At 35.0% G+C, this 18,463-nt stretch overlaps 1 protein-coding gene across 1 annotated transcript; it reads right to left on the bottom strand.

Annotated features, from left to right (window-relative positions):
* Window positions 1-1,993: 1,993 nt before the first annotated feature.
* Window positions 1,994-7,830, bottom strand: LOC148199071 (putative pectin methyltransferase QUA3). Its single transcript, XM_088113759.1, has 7 exons — window positions 7,103-7,830; window positions 5,247-5,450; window positions 4,951-5,161; window positions 4,602-4,863; window positions 4,064-4,435; window positions 3,308-3,403; window positions 1,994-2,500 (listed from the first exon to the last, which is right to left on the bottom strand). Exons 1-7 carry the CDS (start codon window positions 7,526-7,528, stop codon window positions 2,293-2,295), a joined length of 1,779 nt encoding a protein of 592 aa, XP_087969885.1. The 5' UTR covers window positions 7,529-7,830; the 3' UTR covers window positions 1,994-2,292.
* Between the last annotated feature and the right edge of the window lie 10,633 nt (window positions 7,831-18,463).

Below are 18,463 nucleotides of genomic sequence, written 5' to 3' on the forward strand. Positions count from 1 at the left end.
CATTAACATGAATTTACACCAATCATTTGTAATATATATCAAGAAAATCATTCACCTTCAAATACTAGAAAGAATCAAATCTTACTAAAACCACAATGATACTAAAACTCATCATTTAAAATCTCTCAAGCTTAGTTAAACTATTAAAGATATCAATTTGATTCACAAAGTTTGTATACGCAGAATTAGTAATAAAGCACAAAATAAACTATTCATTTGTGTTTTAAATTGAAATTTAGATAAAAACTAACTTACTTAACTTAAAACTATTCATTTATAATCTAAATTTGAATTTAAAATAAGGTTATATAACTTTAAATTTCCTTTATAAGTAAAGAACTAAAGTTGAAGAAGATAATGAAGTTAAAGCATTCAATAAAACTTTTGAAATTCTAACAATTTAACATCATAAAATGAAGCTTAAAAACCCAAAATTTCCTAATCACTATAAAAGAAAGAAGAAAAAGGAGGAAAGGAGAAAAAACATAACTAGAGCATAATGATGTTTTACATTGTCCTTGTAATTAGAAGAAATTTATGAAACGAAGGAGCAAAGGTTTTATGTGCTGTTTTATAAACAAGAGGAAGAAGAGCTGGAGAATAATGATAGACAAGCTTTGCTTAATTAGGTTTAATATGATATTATTTGGAAATTCAGATTACTAATGGCACCCCTCGATTTAATAAGTTCATCCTGTTTTGTATTGATTCTGTTATAATTTCAGCTAACAACTCAAAGGGCCAACTTGCTTTTGCTATATTCAGGACCCTAAATTACTAGTAGTACCCCTCTATTTAAATATAGTTTGAAAAGGGAGATCAGTTCTTAACAAAATCAAAATTTGAATTCAGTTATCCTTACCAACAAAAGAAAAGAGTAAAGCTTCAACTTTAGACAAATATATAGATTATTTATGATGTTTATTATAATACAAACTGATTAAAATATATTATCATAGATAAATTTTTGCATTCACCTAAAACTATTTAATACATCATTGAAGTATATCAAAATAAAAATAAAAATTGATTTGATTAGCAATTTATCAGTGTCAAAATCTTATATGAATTAATGCAGTACACACAAAAAAGTTATATGCTCAAAATACTAAAACATGTTTGGATTTCGTGTGTATTGAATGACATTAAAAAGGTAAGGGTCCACGTCATTGTATAGTCTTAGTTATTGTTAAACAAATGAAAAAATATATATAAAAAAAGTTGAGATTTTCATAGTTTATGTATAAAATTATTTGTAATATATATTTTTATAAATTTTATTTTTTATCTCAATATAAACTAATACTGATTTATAAAAAAAAAAATTGGTTTATAAAAGCTGCTCCAAACAAACTTTACCTAACATGTTTGAGGTTACGGGTATCTAATCTCATCAAATTGATCACTTTAACTAATTTTGATTAAATCATATTAAATCTGGGATTAACGTAAATAATTGATGACCTAACCGTTAAGGTATTGCATTAAATTGAATTCATTTGATCATTAAAAGCAATTAACTCAATTTATTTGAAATGAATTTGTAGGGATTATTAGTGTGTTTATCCATTACAATCTCCCCAAGCAATTAAAGAGTTACTACTCAAATTCATTCATTCAACATGGCACCAATTTCTATTAATATTTTCAAAAACTAAATCCTTTTTAAAAATGTAATTTGATTTATACATAAAAAAGTTATTGTTTATCTCTATTTCTAAAATCTGATTTATTTCTTCCATTGTATAAATTGATTTTAGTTTTGAAAAAAAAATTAACTGGTAAACTTCCTTTGACATTAATCTTTCAGATTCATCTGTCTAGGTCTCTATTCATGACAGAAAATGACAGAAAAACCAAAACACTGCGTCAAGAACACCCTCACAAAACTAAAACCAAGAACTCCCAAAATGATTAAATGTTAAATCCCTCGTATTTATATTCAATGCATGAAAAAGTTGACGATAAAGTAGAAGTAAAAGGGAACAGAACAGAGAGTGAAATGTAGCTGAATTATAATCAATGATAATATGTTTACAATAAAAAAGAAGTTTTGAATTACATTTCACATCCTTAAAGTTTAGAGAAAATGTAATGAACACTGTATTGCATTCTCCATGCAAAAACTGCACAAGGGTCTTTCCATCTCTTTGAAATCTTACCTGAGTATGTTCTTTGTATGAGAATATTGAGAGTCAGAAAACAGCATCTCTTTGATGCATACCTTCACCCTCCACATGATGGAAAAAGGGAAGTTACCGAAATTACAGAGCTGTGTGAATGGGATGTGACTTAGAGCTGCCATAAAGTCTTGGTTGCAACTAGAATCTTCTCTCTGCCGTGTGATTCGGGTTCTTTATCATAAATGGTAGGCTTCCACCGCACTGCTCCGGCGATGCGAGCTACTTTGTCGATCACTTCAGGGGCATCCCTTACCACCACAGTTCCCTCTGGACGCAACATTCGATCAATTTCTACCATCAAATCAACAAGACTACATCTGCAATCAAAGTGTGAGCTCATTGTTTACTATGCACTACATTTGGCATCAAAGTAAAGAATTTAGGGTGTCTTTGGATACAAGCTACAAGTGTTTTCAAGATCTTTACTAGAAATATAGACTTGTTTCAGTTAAGAAGCTTTCAGAAACTCTCAAAAATACTTTTAGCTTTGTATCCAAACAGACTTTTAATACAAGGTAATTTAATCGTAATCAATTATTCCAGAGCAGACCAAAGAATTAGAACATTGAATGTCTCTTTGCAGGCTACACAAACTCAAACATAATATAACCTAGTTGCAGAAGTAGATCATTCATTTTCAACATTCTGAAGTTTGAAACATTTAAATGCATTCAATACAATGATATAAGTATTCATATTCTTGAGGAAAAATAATCATACTAAAATTATGTGTCAAAGAAGCTATGAAGACATAAAAGCAGAGAGAATGAAAACACTATACGTCTTAAGTAAATCAAGTGGATATAATTGTTTCTCTTGAATATCAAAATACAAACACCAGTTCAGAGGCAAATCAAGCAGTGAAGATATATGCTTCAATACACATGTAACATGTTCGTGTGTATAACTCATAACTTAGTTCCCGTAGCAATGTTTCTTTCTATCACGCTTGCCTTGTTTGTTCTCTTTGTTAACAAATATCTATACGCAATGACCATTAGTTTTCATTTAGGAATTCGATATATTCACCAAGATCTTGTACAGTCCCTTTGTACAAAAAATAGATATCCCAAATCAATTCGGAAGTGGTGTGACTTCATACAAGAAGTTAAAAATGAAAATACCTGTTTTTACCAGAAGCTGGATCTTTTATAAGGGATTCAATGCTGGCTACGTGGATTAGATCATAGCTACGAGGGTATGTTGAAAATGGTTCACACCTGGAAGGATAAACATAAAACTTAGATCCAATAAAATTCATCCATTATAAATTGAAAAATCATTCAAATATATTAAATAAAAAACTAGACTATCAGAAGCAGGATCTGGATTAAAATTAAGTTAGAGAGCTTATGTGCTTAAGTTTTCATTTTATAAATGATATGTAAAAGACTTTCACTCCTTTTCCATAGAAGATTCGCTACAATCACAAAATATTACCACTGAAGTTTTATTTGATGAAGCCGTATGATTAATTGAGAAGTTTAACACAATTTAGATCCAAAAAACTATCTTAAATGAGAACAAAATTAGCTTGAGACACTCTGAATTTCTTATACAGCCATATTTGTTAGCACACAAAGACACATCCATAATACAGTAGAGGTCCGTAATTTTCAAGTGTAGTAGAGTGACAAGCATTGCAAACAAGTCAAAATTGGAGAAGAAGGAAGCACTTGCAAAAAAATAAAACCACTGAATACCATGCGAATAATCATTGCAAATCACAAAAATTTCTCACAATATATCCTATTTTCAAATCATATTATCAGTTAAAAAAGGAAGGTTTATTTTCAAAGGCAAGTGCCAAAAAGATCAGAGCACTAAAGATTCTGGATAATCCCATTTAAGAGAAGAAATGCAAAAAGATCAGAGCTCACCAGTCATGATAGACTCCAATAAGACCTCTGTCAAAGATAACATCAAGAGTGGGTGGCTTTTCAGCAGGAACTACATTCATCACCCACACCGGATCAGATTTTAAGGCAGCAGCAAAACCCCCAAATAATGCATTCATGTCCATGACATTGCGTACAAATTGAGTGCCCAACTTGGTTTTTAGATAATTCTTATAGTGAGCCACCCTCCTTACCCATCTCTTAGTGTCAGCCTCAAACAAATCAACACCATTCTTCAGGAGGGTGGATCTTGGAGGTGTTGCAGTTAACCTCTCCGGCCACTTGGGAATTACCCCTATAGCATAATCTCCTTTTACAGATGTCCTACTGACACATTTCTTCAATTTGAAGTACCTACAAAACAATCAACTGTTTGAATTTAAAATAATCCATAAGATCTTTTAACAATGGCAACATACACTCTAGTAGTACTATATACTGATGCTGAACAAAGCAAAATTGCAAAGCAATGAAAATAAGAGCAGAAATAACTTAATCTAGCTGGTCTGCCGGAAATTACCAAGCTTGACTTGGGTCATCTGATTCATCACATAACTGAAGACCAAATTCATTTTCATTAGGAAGACATGTTTCTCCTGCAGGCTTCTTCCAGATCACAGTGTTACCATCTACAGCAATCAGTTCATAACACAAGATTCTTGCCACAGCCTGGAGATCAGACCATTCTTTATCTTGTTTATGCCACTGAACAGGGGGGCCAGAAATAACTAAATATCCACCAGGGCGGAGCAATCTGTCCACTTCAATGAAATAAGAGGCATCTGCAAGGCAGATCTCCTGCATTAGGGAAGTGACAAGCATGTAGAAGATTGGAAGACATACAAGTGAGCTGCAATGAAGAAACTTACTGTAGGCTGTAAATGGGATCAAACACCTAGAGCAATGAACTAAGTCAAATCCAAATGCAGGAAATGGGAGTCTTCTAGTACCAAGCATAGCAACAAAAGCCGGTATTCCTCTTTCCAAAGCAAATTGTATTTGAGCTTTATGAGAATCTCTTGGAGCAAAAGACATGGTCAAAATATTGTGAGATAGCATAAATCCTCCAAAACTAGCAACCTGTAAAGAAATGGGATATGTTTGCATGTTAAGCAACAATAGATTCTAGTGAGTTCTCAAAGGAAAAGAGTATAACACCTCTTACCCCACACCCCATGTCAAGGGCAGTCCTCAGAACACCTCCACTTATTGGAATGTACTGACCAAGTTTTTCAATATATTGCTCTGCTCCATCTGGAAACATTGTACCACCACCAGGGAATATAAAGTGTTGACCTTCTAGTTTCATCCATCCCTGGTGACCTTTCCTGTCAGCAATCTTGTTGTATGGCATGTTGCTGTGCCATATCTGCACAGAATATATCATCAATATTTTGGATTGACAAATCATGAGTGATAAACTCTATCATCATTCTAAACTACAGTATAGGACATCTTGAAGATGTCCCTCGTTAAATGTGAAAGAGAAAAATGTGGAAAAATAGAAAGAAAACTATTATAGGCACTACCATCTCCCATCCATCCTCTTAAAAATATTTTTACGATTAGAGTAATGAAAATGAGAACCTTCTATATAGAAAGCAACCAGGGGAACATCAATTGATCAGCTGTCCATATACACAACACAACTACTAAAACATATTTTGTCCATAGCTCTCTCAGGAATTAAAAATTTACACTAGAACAATTGGCTTTAGATCGACTAAGTATTAGATAGAAATAAACTCATCACTCACATGAATATAATTTAATCCTTTCTTCTCTTTTCTGTCCTTTTTCTCCGTACCATCTCGTTCTCAATTTCATCACACTATGTAGCAAATTCTATTTTGGCTGCCAGCCTAACATCATATTAAGATAAAGTGACGCCCTAACCAAAGAGACCCCTTTCCTAAGTATTTGAATTCCTATTCTGAAAGGAATTCTCTTTGTCCTAGGGGATTCTAGAAATAAATACGATGTGGCCTAGTAGCCACAATTTCACCTCTGAAAAACATGAGCACATTCTTTAAACCCACAAGAACACTAAATTAGAGACAGCCATAAGGGGGACTCTGTTAGATCAATAAGAACTCTAAATAGAGAGACCCATCACGGCACCTTCCTTCAAAAACATCGTACTAACATCTAATCATGAATTGATCTTGGTCTGGACCATTAAAATATGAACTCTTCCGCAACAAACAGCACAATTACTTTATTATTTCAACCACCAAGACGCATCAACAACAAGAATCAAACTGGCAACAAGGTCCAAGATCCAAAAGCCGCTGAAAATGCAAGTTTCTTCCAAAACACAAAAAGGGACAATAAACACTACCGATTTAAACCCCCCACCAAAGCCCCGTCCCATTCCAAACTCCAAATCCACAAAACTAGCTCCTTGGTCCATCCTCTAAGTCAACAATAGTCAGCATACACAATAACTAAACACCGGAATTAAAAAAAGAATTCATTTGAATACACAATAAATGTGAACATTCACAATTACTCTATAAATGACTTCTAAATAATTATTACAAAAGTCAAGGTAAGGGTGGGTCTGTTAAGAATGTATTATTTATAAGTTGCTTGAACTAAGTTTGTGACAAATATTTAATCGTTTTTGTTATCTATAGGAATTAAACACGTACAAGGGAGTATACAACTCACGCCCCTACTGAAAGACTCCCTTGAGAGTTCATGAAAATGATAGGTCCGTTGATTAAATGGCCTTAAATAGTTAGTTAGGGGTCAATCAGTGGGTTACTCAGTTAAAATAGGCTTTGGGAGAAGCTATAAGAGAACTTTTACAATCCAGCTTAAGTATAAACTAATTTGATCTCATGGAAGAAGCTTAGCTTCTTTTCTTAAAGGTATTCCTTGAGAAATCTATCCAAACCTTAATCAATAACTTCATAACTAAGTTGTTTATCCACATGGACCCTAAATTCATTAACAAAACATAAATAAGACAAACATCTGTCCAAAGTAACCTCAGCACAAAAACGCAACACACACCTTGTGCAAGCTCTCCGGCCACGGCACCGGCACCCGGTAACCATTCGGCGGCGGAATCAAGCAGAGTGGCGACTCTTCCGGCCTGGGACAATGCCTCTCCCTGTAGTAGTTCATCTCCCTGCTCAGCTGGCTGTTCAGCCTTGGATCTTCGCACGGCATGTAATCAGCCGTATCGGCGGGGCACGCCTCCACGCCCCGCCCAGCTGTCTCGACCGCCTCCACTAGCTGGTGGCGGTGACGGGAGTCAGCACCAGAGAGGAGCAGCGTCTGGCGGCCAGAGGCGGCGAGCGAATCGCCCAACGGGGTAAAGACCATGACGAAGAAGAGCACTACAAGGAAGAAGAACACGCCGGTGACGAGGTCCAGGAGCCGCCACTGCCGCACGTGGCCGCGCTTGGATGGCGACGAAGAATTGGAGTGACCCATTTGAGGAAAATGACGGATCGAATCAAATCTTCATCTGGGTGTCGGGTTTCGGCGGTAAAAATCGGTGCTTTAAGTTGGAATCGTGATGGGTTGCTTGGCTTGCTTAATCCGGTGCTTTTATTTTATTTCTCAGGTTTTGCTCTCTGATGGAATGAAGAGAGTGAAAGGTTTACAGAAAAGTGAAGTAACTTCCTTTCTTCCTTGTTGCTTTGATGAGAAAGTGCTGGTAGAAACAAGTTGAACGAGTGAGAAGGAGAAAGAGTCTTGAAGGAAAGAAGAAGGATCAGATGTGATATTGTTCAGCATTTCTGATTTTTTAACCATTTAGTTTTCTAGCACGCATAAACTAAACAAATATCACCAAGTATAACAAATAATAAAATAAATCTTACTTAAAAAGAATGCCCTCCTTCTTATAAAAAATTATTTATATTCTTTCAAAAAATAATTAATATCATTTATCAATGTCAATATTATTCAGAAATATTTTGTAAATTAATTTCATTAGATTTGATATAAAAAATGAAAAAAAAATACTTAGAAAATATAAGAACATATAAAATAAAGTATTAGAGTTGATAGATGTATTAAAATAATAAGACCGAGTATTTTATTATAAAATAATCTTATAATATAAATAGAATTTTTTAAAGCTCGATTCATTATCTAAAATATTTCTATCTCTTTAAAACAATATTCTCTTTTCTTTCTCTCACTTTTCTCTACAATTTCTTATTCCTCAATCATCTCTTCAACGATCAGGAAGTGTCTAGGCGATCCCTGCGTCAAGGGCTACCAATCTGACCGATCAATTGGTTTAATCAAGCAGGTAAGTGGTAAACCCCTTTTTCCTTAGTGTTTAGGGTTCTTGATCATGTAAAGTGGTTCTGTTTTGCATGGGTCAAGAATCTCTCTCCCGTGATTCTTAGTTTGTTTATGATTCTAAGGTTGGTCTCCAATCGCCAATCGGTGATTTGTAAGTTTTATAGAAGTTCCTTGTGCCGCAAGAAATCTGTGGAGTGTTTAGAGGTTTTGGAGTTGTTGAGTCGAGGTAATGGAAGCTAGATAATTGTTTTTAATTGAAGTGTGTAGTATAAGTTTAATGGTATGTGAGTACTACATTGTTTGGATGAAAAATGTTATTGTGTGTTAGTGATAATTGAACTAATTGGATGATATTGATGATTTGAGTGACAATGAATGTTGTATAATATGTTGAATCTATTGTATGTATGTTTGTGAGATTGGATTTGATGTTGATGAAGTGAATTGTGTTGATTGAACTGTTAGAGGAAAAATAGTAGTCTTGGTTGTAATTTTGTTGGGTTTAAGTGGAGGTTTAAGGTAGTGAAATGGTTGGTAAACTGAACTGTTGAAGTTTGGGTGTTTATGAACTAGTTTGGGTTATGTTCAACACTTTAATTGGGCGAGATTTTAGTTTGGGGTGAGTGGTGGTAATTGTGTAGAGTTCAACTTGGTTTAGAACTCAAATGGAGGAAGTAAAATAGTGAAAACTTGGTTTTGGGGTTCTATGTTCAAATGGTCATTTTGGAGAGCTTTGGTAAGTTGTTTGGGACTTGTTTGAGTCCCTAAGTTGCTTGAAATTGTGCCACAAGTGGTAAAATTCAATTTGAGTCTCTAATTTGAGTTTTTGTGAGTTTTTGGTTGAGATCTTGTAGCCATTTGTTAAAAATAGGTTTAGAAAGGTCTAGCCACACTTATTTAAGTATAATTGGGTATGTAATATGATCTAGGAGGATTAAAAGTTGGGAAAAATATGTTGTTGTAATTTGAGATAATATCTTTAAAATCTTCCTAATTAGAGGAAATAGATATATAATCTTTATTTTATTTTACTTTCCTAGTTTCCCTATTTCCCTTTTTAGGAGAATTAGATTATTTCAAATAGAAAGTATCAGAATGAACTTTTTATGATTGAGAATAATAAATCAGTCTTATTTTCCACTTGGTATCAGCGCTTGTCTGATCCGCTTCCGCTGTCTTTGTTGTCTACCGGCGGCTGGCCGCCATGGCCGTTGGCGGTCCCCTAAAAGTCTTTTCTTTAACATGTGTTTTTAATGGGCTCCAATTACCCTAGTCAAGTTCTGCCTTAGAATTTTGGCCTTTCTCCACTATTATCAAATACATTTGTTTTTTCTAATAACAGTTATTACAAAGTTGTGTTGTGCTTCCATAATCTGGCCTAGCTATAAGCTATACTTCCAGTTAAAATCTGACCTAACTATAAGCTATACTTCCAGATTTTAATATGACTTAGCTATATGCTATACTTCCAGAAGTTATCTCAGAATGGGTATTTTAAGTGATGCCCAATCCTTTTTTGGCATTCGCATTGCCTGTCAATCAAAGATCAAAAGTCTTTATTGTATTCTGCTGTGCACCGTCGCTCTCCGCCGCCGGCCATCGGCGACCACCGTCGTAATTTCAACCAGTGACCAGCGGATCTAGATCGTCTCTTCAAGCGATGGCCAACCGCACCAGTTCCGATGGCTAATTCTCATTCACGCGCCGCCACGAGTGCCAAATCAGTCTGGTAGTCACCGTCGCTGCCGTTGTCTTTTTCTCTAGCGAAGATAAGGGTTGGGTGCGCCTCAAGGAGCGTGGCTCAACCCTAGTAATCCACCTCCCAGAAGCCTCCACACGCGCCGCCTTTCTTCAGCTGGTCTCGAGTGCGTGTTTGTCACGCACCGCTGTCTTGGTGTCGGAATCACACCGCGATGCTTCCGGTCGACTCGTCGGACCTCCTCTTCTCTATTCTGACCCTCCATAGCTGCCATTGCTACCATCTTTGTTGCTTCACAGAATCTTCATTCCTCGCAACACACTTCTGCAACGGGTTGACGAGGATCCATCTCATCCGCGAGGAGGAGAAGGTGTCACCTCGCGTTTCCACTTCGAAACTACTGCCCTTTGTTGTTCTCTCTGATGCAGTCAGTCGTCGCCGCTGCCATCACAGTCAGTTGTCATTCCTACCTCTACTGCTTCCGCTATTTTGTTCTCCATCCTGAAAGGTGTCCCTAGTTGCACCTGGAAATTCATTTGCTGAAAAATTGTGAAGAAGGCCTCTGATTCCAAATCTGTGGAAGGGGCCTTAGCCTTCCATTTTCCCTCATTGTCTGTTTCCCGGATGTTCTAAAAAACCACTTAGCTCCAAAATTTCCTTCGTGGCGTCCTCGGGCAATGGGCCACCGCTAACTCCATCGTAGACGTCGTAATCACCAATAGCATCATCGAAGCCGACATCTTCAGCATCAGGGAAGGAAACATGGTTGTTATCAACGCGGACGAAGACGCGGTTGGATTGGGAAAAAATGGGTCAGAGGTGTCGTGAGCGATGAGCTGGAAAGTGGCAGAGTTCTTCTTGTCAATGAAATTCTTCTTCCTCCCTCCCATTTTCACTTCCAATTGTTTGACGAAAGGAAAGACTCTAATAATTACAAAGTGTGTCAGTGTTTCGATAACTTCTTGGGCGGCAGTGTTTGTTGTGTTTGTTTCTTCTGTCATCTTCTTCTCCATTGAGAAGGGTTTTATGCCTTCACGGGCTTTCTTCCACCACCAATGGATTTATTCTTCCTCTTTCTTGTGCGACACTGATTGGTGTTTCTTGCCGACGTCTCCACCGTTTGTGCCGCCGAATGCACTGACACCTGTGGCCAAGCCTGTCTCCACCATCTGTTAGTTGTTGCAACCTCTACAGTTTGTCACTGTTGTCGCATTTTCTTTGATCAAGAGTTTTCGCTGTTTGTCGTAAGGGGAAAAATTTTTCTGCCCCTGCCGAGAACTTTCTTCTTGGGCTAGAGTTTAGCCCGAACTTTTGTGATACATTGTAAGTATCACCATTTGGGAGTAGTCCAGTAGAGAACTTAGGACCTCCAACCTATCTTTGGCCTTTTGATTCCATCATAAGTCCCAATCTTTGGTGTTTTTTGGTTTTTGCAAATGCCTTGTTGTAACAACTCAATGAGAGTTGTTTTGTGAGACCACCCGCTGATTTGACTCGTTCGATGTTAGGGGTTTCAGATTTGTCCTCAAGTACGGAATGGTTCTCACCAGTTCTTCCACCTTCACGTTCTGTCATTGACGTGCATATGTCATTCAATCGTGAGGAGAAGAAAAGTTTCAGCCGTCGTAGGGTAGTTAGTCCTTGAAGGTTTGTTGCTGTTTCAGCCACTGTAGGGTGGTTAAGTCCCTATAGGTTTGTTGTTGTTAGCCACTACAAACAGTTCAGTTCCTGCAGGTTTGTTGTTGTTCAAGGCAGTTAAGTCCCTAAAGGTTCGTTGTTGTTAAGGCAGTTAAGTCCCTTAAGATTTGTTGTTGTTCAAGGTGGTTAAAGTCCCTCCAGGTTTGTGATTGTTAGCCTTTTAGTGCCGCTACAGGGTAGTGTAATCCCTACAGGTCTGTTGTTGTTTAGAGCAGTTAAGTCCCTGAAGGTTTGTTGCTGTTTAGGGTAGTTAAGTCCATACAGGTTTGTGGTTGTTAGCCTTTGAAGGCCTCCCATATGTTACTCATGGAAATCATGTTCTTGAAGTTTTGTTGTTGTTCGCCACTATTGAAAGCAATCCAGTCCTTGCAGTTTGTTGTTGTTCGCCACTGGAGTCCTTTCATCTGTTCTTGTAGTTTGTTGTTGTTTGCTGCTGCAAGTCATCATCCCTTTGTTATGGAAATCTCCCTCGTCCATTTCTATCCAAGTTGAAGTTTCATGGTGCTAGTTCGCCCTCGTCCATTGTTGTCCAAGTTGAAGTTTCATGGTGTTAGTTCGCCCTCGTCCATTGTTGTCCAAGTTGAAGTTTCATAGTGCTAGTTCGCCCTCGTCCATTGCTGTTCAATTTGGTTTATTGACGTTCTCTACAATTGAGTTTGACTATTCCAAGCTTGGTTCATACAATCTTGTATGTTCCAGCTTGAGGGGGAGTGTTGTAATTTGAGATAATATCTTTAGAATCTTCCTAATTAGAGGAAATAGATATATAACCTTTATTTTATTTTACTTTCCTAGTTTCCTTATTTCCCTTTATTTTACTTTCCTAGTTTCCCTATTTCCCTTTATTTTACTTTCCTAGTTTCCTTATTTCCCTTTATTTTACTTTCATAGTTTCCCTATTTCCCTTTTTAGAAGAATTAGATTATTACAAATAGAAAGTATCATAATGTATTTTTTATGATTGAGGATAATAAATCAATCTTATTTTCCACATATGTTCATTTGCTCAAGAGTGGTTTGAGGGTAATAATTCTGCAGTTTTCGTGCTACAGAATTATGCAGACTTGCTGAGCGACTCTACTCACTCAGCGAAAGGTCAAGGAGTATGGGTCATTGTCTCAGGTTTTTCGCCGAGTAGGGTCGTTGAGCGAGTAAGTTGGGGGTCTGAACCACTGTCTTTTTATTCGCTCAACGAGTGGGGTCGTTGAGCGAGAGGACTTTGTGGTCGCTCAATGCGCTTGGTCATTGAGCGACTAGTCCAGGGGGTGTTTTATTCTTTCTATTCTTGTTTTCTTATGGAGCGGAGTTACATTTCTATTCATTGTGAATGATGTATAAGTATGTATGAGATTTTATGATCAAAGATGTGATGTGATGATGATGTTCAAGTAATGTGTGAGTTGTGGATTTCATGTTCCACGTGAGAAAGGAATTCCAAGGAGGAATATCCTAAGTTGATTATGTGGTGTTATATATTGATGTAGGGGCTCATGGATTGGGGAATGATCCTGAGACTCTCAATAACCCCATTTCATGTAGAGATGGGTGATTATGTTGTGGAGAGTAGCAAAAGGTCATAGTCCATGGTCACTAGTTAGGGCCATAGATGTTTGACGGATTAACCTTGGTGTATGATTTTATTATTGGTGGTTGAGGATGTGGTTATTATTATTATTATTTATGAGCTAAGTTGCTCAACCATACACGGGTGCAGATTCCTCATGAGTCCGATATCAATGCATCTATCTGGATAGTAAAAAGTGTTTCAAATGGATTGGACAAGTTGATGTGTTGTTTGATTAATCATATGCATGTATATTGTTATTGTTTTAAATAGTATGTAAAACCTTTTGATACTCTAGCTTACCCGTGATTTTTTGTGGTTTGTCTTTGTATGTTGTTTCTCTTTCACGATGATCACCTTAATGGTGTGAGCTCAGGGATGCAGCCTTTTCAGTTGGCGCAGGTGAAGATGGGGAGTGAAGCTTATAGTATAGGTAGTTACTTTTGTTCTTCAGGTGAAAATTTTTATTCACCTAATCTGTAGTTCTTGTTCTATCATTATACATGTAATGTTCAGTTTAGTAGTTTTATATTACTAAATTTGGGATGTTACAGAAAAAAGTCTCAAATATATTAAGATATTTTAGAAATAATTTTAATAAATATAATCAAATTATTCGAATTGTTATATTTAAGAATTAGTAATTATGAATTTTTTATATTTCAGAGCGAAAAACATCTTAAATTGTTTATTTTAAAATTAGTAGATAATTATAGATTTTTGTTTTAAATCAATATTTTGTATAATGTTTAAGATGAACATAGGAAATTGGGAGAGTGTAAAAAGCATAAAGGTATGAGTATATAACTTTATTTACATATAAAATTGTATTTACATATAAAATTATTTACATATAAAATTGTATTTCAATATCTATAAAAAGAAGAAAAGAAGCTTATCTTAAATAAGCTATAAAACAAACCTCATTAACTAAAAAACAGAAAATCCCTAAACACAATAGTCTCCCTTAAGTTGGGCAATAAATATTCATTAACCCTAGCTTGCAAATGTTAGATTTGAATTGGCTCCCATGAATGAATTTTGTAAAAACGTTTGTGACTTGTTCGATGGTGCGAATGGGCAAAAGAAGTAGGATATTTGATTGAATCTTCTCAGGAACCACATGACAGTCAATGTCTATGTGTTTCATGCGTTCGTGAAAGCTTGGGTTGTGAGTTATGTGACCAGTCAATTGGTTGTTGTAGTACAACATAGTCAGAGTAGAAGGATGATATTGCAAATCGTAAAGAAGAAATGGGAGCCATTGAAGTTCACATATGACAATAGTCAAGTCATGATATTTTGCCTCTAAGAAATCAAGTTCCCTATGAAAATGAAGAACCTTGTAGTGGAACATAAGGTGTTTGAACAAGTTGTCTAGTCAGAGTCACTAAATGCTTTAAGTTGAAGTTTAGGGTTGGTAGGGAAGAAAAGCGCCCAGGCAAGACAAAACTTTATATATCAAAGAATGTGTTAAGTGCCTTGTGGTGTTGAACATTAGGTGCTTGTAAAAATTGATTAGGTGAACTGCAAATATTTTATCAGGGCTAGTATTTGTTAGATAAAAGATCTTCCCTATGAGTCTCCTATAGGAATCAATATTGCAAGGTTGTTCCTTTGGTTAAAACAAAACAGCGTGGAACTTGTTTTGCTTCCAAGCATTCTAGCTTCTTCTAGAATGTCAAGTGCATACTTGCATTGATATAAATGGATACCCTTTATAGAGCTAGCTACTTCAAATCCAATGAATTATTTCATCTCACCAAGGTCTTTTATTTTGAAAGTGTTGTGCAAGAGGTCTTTAATCTTCTTTATTTCAATTAATGAATTTCTTGTCAATATAATGATATCTACATACACAAGTAAGGAATAATCAACTTTTGACTATTAGAATAACATTTAGTAAATAAGGAATAATAAGCCTTTGATTGAATGAAACCATTTGAAATAAGGAAATTAGACAACTTAGTGAACCATTATCTGTTGTTTGTTTCAAGCCATAAAGAGATTTAGTGAGTTTAGAAACTTGCTAATTGTTGGTGATAAGGTCAAGAGGAGGACTCATGTAAACTACCTCATGTAGCTATCCATGGAGAAAGACATTTCCTACATCAAGTTGATGTAGGTGTCAATCTTTGATAGCAACAAAAGCGAGCAATAACCTAACAGTTGTTATTTAGCTATAGGAGGAAAAGTGTCCATAAAGTCTATTCCCTTGAGCTGTGTATACCTTTTAGCCACCAACCTTTGGGTCTTTCAATAGTGTCATCAACTTTGTGTTTTATCTTGTAAAACCATTTACAACCAATGGGTTTCTTCCCTAAAGGAAGACTAGCTAGATATCATGTCTTATTATCTTGGAGAGCCTTAATCTCTCTGCTCATAACATCAATCCAGACTTTTTGTTTGAGGGCCTCATTATAATTTATTGGTTCATTACAACTAAATATGACAAGATTGCATATTAAATTACCTTTAGATAGAGAACAAGATAAGATAGAAGAGATAGGATGAAATACAATTTCCATTTCTGTTTGAGAAATTGGTTCCAATAATTATCTAGGACGCAATTGATAGAAACTTTAGGGTCTTTATGAAAAAATAATTTCATAAAAGACTACATTTATCCTAATAAAAATTTCTCTAGTTTAAATGTCCATGAGAATATAACATTTAATTCCAAATTTATAACCAATGAAAACACATCTTTTAGTTTTAGGCCCAAGTTTGGTTCGATTATACTCAAGAATAAAGACAAAACGTAGCCATCCAAAAATTTAAGATTCAAATAAGTAGGAGGAGAGGCATGAGGTAGTTCATATGGAGTTTTTCCAAAAAAGCACAATAGTAGGCATTTTATTGATAAGATGCATAGCGTGACAAACTACATAAGATCAATAGGCTTTGGGTAAATTAGATTGAAAAATAAGGTTGCGTGCAATGTTTAAAATGTGCTGGTATTTTTTATTCACAACAAAATGTTGTTGTGAAGTTTCACACAACTTTCGTGGTGTAAAATGTTATGTTTGTTGTCAAAATCATAATATTCAAATTCTTATCCCTTATTAATTTTGATGATTGTAATGTTTTGTTCAAATTGATAATGTTTTGTTCAAATTGATTTTTTATATAAGTAACAAAAATGTTTAAAAAGGGTCTTATTTCACATTTATTGTTCATTAGGAAAATCCGTGTGTGTCAACTAAAATCATTTACAACAATTAATAAATATGTATGGCCATGAACATACGATATAAAACTAGGACCCCACATATCTATATGAACAAAATAAAAGATTCTAGGATATTTGGTATCACTTTGTTTAAAAGAAAGTGTTTGTTGTTTGACATGATGATAAATATCACAAATAGTTTTAGAGTCTAATATGATGTGAGGAAAATGCATGCATATTTGTTCAACAATTTTGTTGGCAAGGTGTCCTCGTCTAAAATTCCATAGATCAATGTCATTTTGTTTACAAGTATAGAAAAAAATAATAGGGACAAAATCTTTATCAAAAATAGAAGAAAAACCCTATAGGTAGTATAATCCTTTACATAGATCAACATGTCCAATCATCTTTAATGATGAACTATCTTGAATCTGACAATACTCACACAACAAAAAGTTAGTTTGCAGTTTGAGTCTTTAATCATATTTTTGGACAAATATTAATTTGAAAGAAAAATCTAGTATGAAGAGAACATTGAAAAGAATAAGATATTTTTGAAAACTATAAGGGTCTTACATATTATGCAACAACATGGGTATGATTAGGCATCTTGACATGTACATGTTCGATTTTGTAAAAAGTGACAAAAGTTTTTAACATAGGTAACATGTGGCTCCTTAAAGAAAATTACCTTGTTGATTGTCAGTTTTAGAAGACTCGATTATATTTCTTTGAACATGATTAACAGAGTGAGTAGGGTTGTCAACATTTTCTAAAAGCTTCAAAATCTTTTGCATTTGCTTGGGTGTGAATTGATTGAGATCTTGATTGGGAGTTTGTGTATTAATTTGTGACGTTTCTTCCTTTCATGTTGAGATTGCAATTTACCTTACTGCCTCCCGTGTCTGCTTATACCATGGTTGGAAACCATATTTTGAGTAGCATGCATCTGTAGTATGATTCATTTCATTGCAACATAAATATTGTTTACCATAGTTAAGATTTCGTCCTCTTCCTTGATTTATCTCACCTGTGTTTCCACGTCCTTGCCTTTTCCAATTTCATGTCTTCTCAACAACATTGATTAGAGGTTTGCTTTTAGCCACTAAACCAATACCAATTAATTGTCGTTCTTGTTTTAAGACTAGAGAGGAAACCTTGTTGATATTCGGTAAAGGCTCCATAAGGAAAATTTGTGTCTTGATAGTGTTCTATATATCATGAAGGCCTTTCAAAAACAAATCCAATACTCTATTTCTCTATATTTCACTAAGGTTTTAGATAGATCACAAGAACAAACAGAATTAGAAATAGGTCTAAGAAATTCAAGTTCTTCTCATAAAATCTTTAAATTAGTTAAATATTTACTAACATTTATTTCACATTGTTTAGTGGAATATATCTCTTGTAGGAGATTAGAAATTCTAAAATAATCCCATTTTGAAAATCTTTCTTTCAGTTCCCATAAATCATTTGCATTTTCAATATATATGACGTTGTGTTATTTATGGTGAAAAGGTTTGAATGATCTAAGAAAGAATCATCACATTCATTCATTCCCATGCTTCACGTGTAGAATCATTAGATATGGGAGTCTTTATGTTTCCATCTAGGAACTTTCCTTTGTTCTTTGACAAAAGAGCACACCTCATATGGGCTTGAGAGGTTTAAAGTCATATCTATATGATTTGCTTGATTATTGAAGGTTGGCTCCTTACTAGTAGTTATGTTCTTTAAAAAGGAAGATATAAAAGAACTTCAAAATCTTGAAAAGAAATACTAACAAACAAAAACAGATTTTTTAACCTACTTTGATACCATATTTGATATGACACAAACACGTGTTTCTTCTAAACTCTGAAGATTACAAAGTGGTGAAACTTAGAATATTGAAAAAGAGAAATGATCTATGAAAAAATAGATACATATAAGATATAACTTTCCTTTTCTTTCATATAGAAAAGTATATTTCAATAT

The sequence above is a fragment of the Vigna umbellata genome, chromosome 4, assembly GCF_029865625.1.
Source record: "Vigna umbellata cultivar VRB3 chromosome 4, Vumbellata_1.0, whole genome shotgun sequence".
Classification (NCBI taxonomy): domain Eukaryota; kingdom Viridiplantae; phylum Streptophyta; class Magnoliopsida; order Fabales; family Fabaceae; genus Vigna; species Vigna umbellata.

Excerpts from the sequence above, each read along its gene's own strand:
- LOC148199071 (XM_088113759.1), bottom strand. The coding sequence starts at position 7,528 with ATGGGTCACTCCAATTCTTCGTCGCCATCCAAGCGCGGCCACGTGCGG. Across the intron at positions 5,451-7,102 it reads GGCCGGAGAGCTTGCACAAG|ATATGGCACAGCAACATGCC; the intron begins GTGTGTGTTGCG and ends TATTCTGTGCAG. Across the intron at positions 4,864-4,950 it reads GATCCCATTTACAGCCTACA|ATGCCTCTTATTTCATTGAA; the intron begins GTAAGTTTCTTC and ends TCTGCCTTGCAG.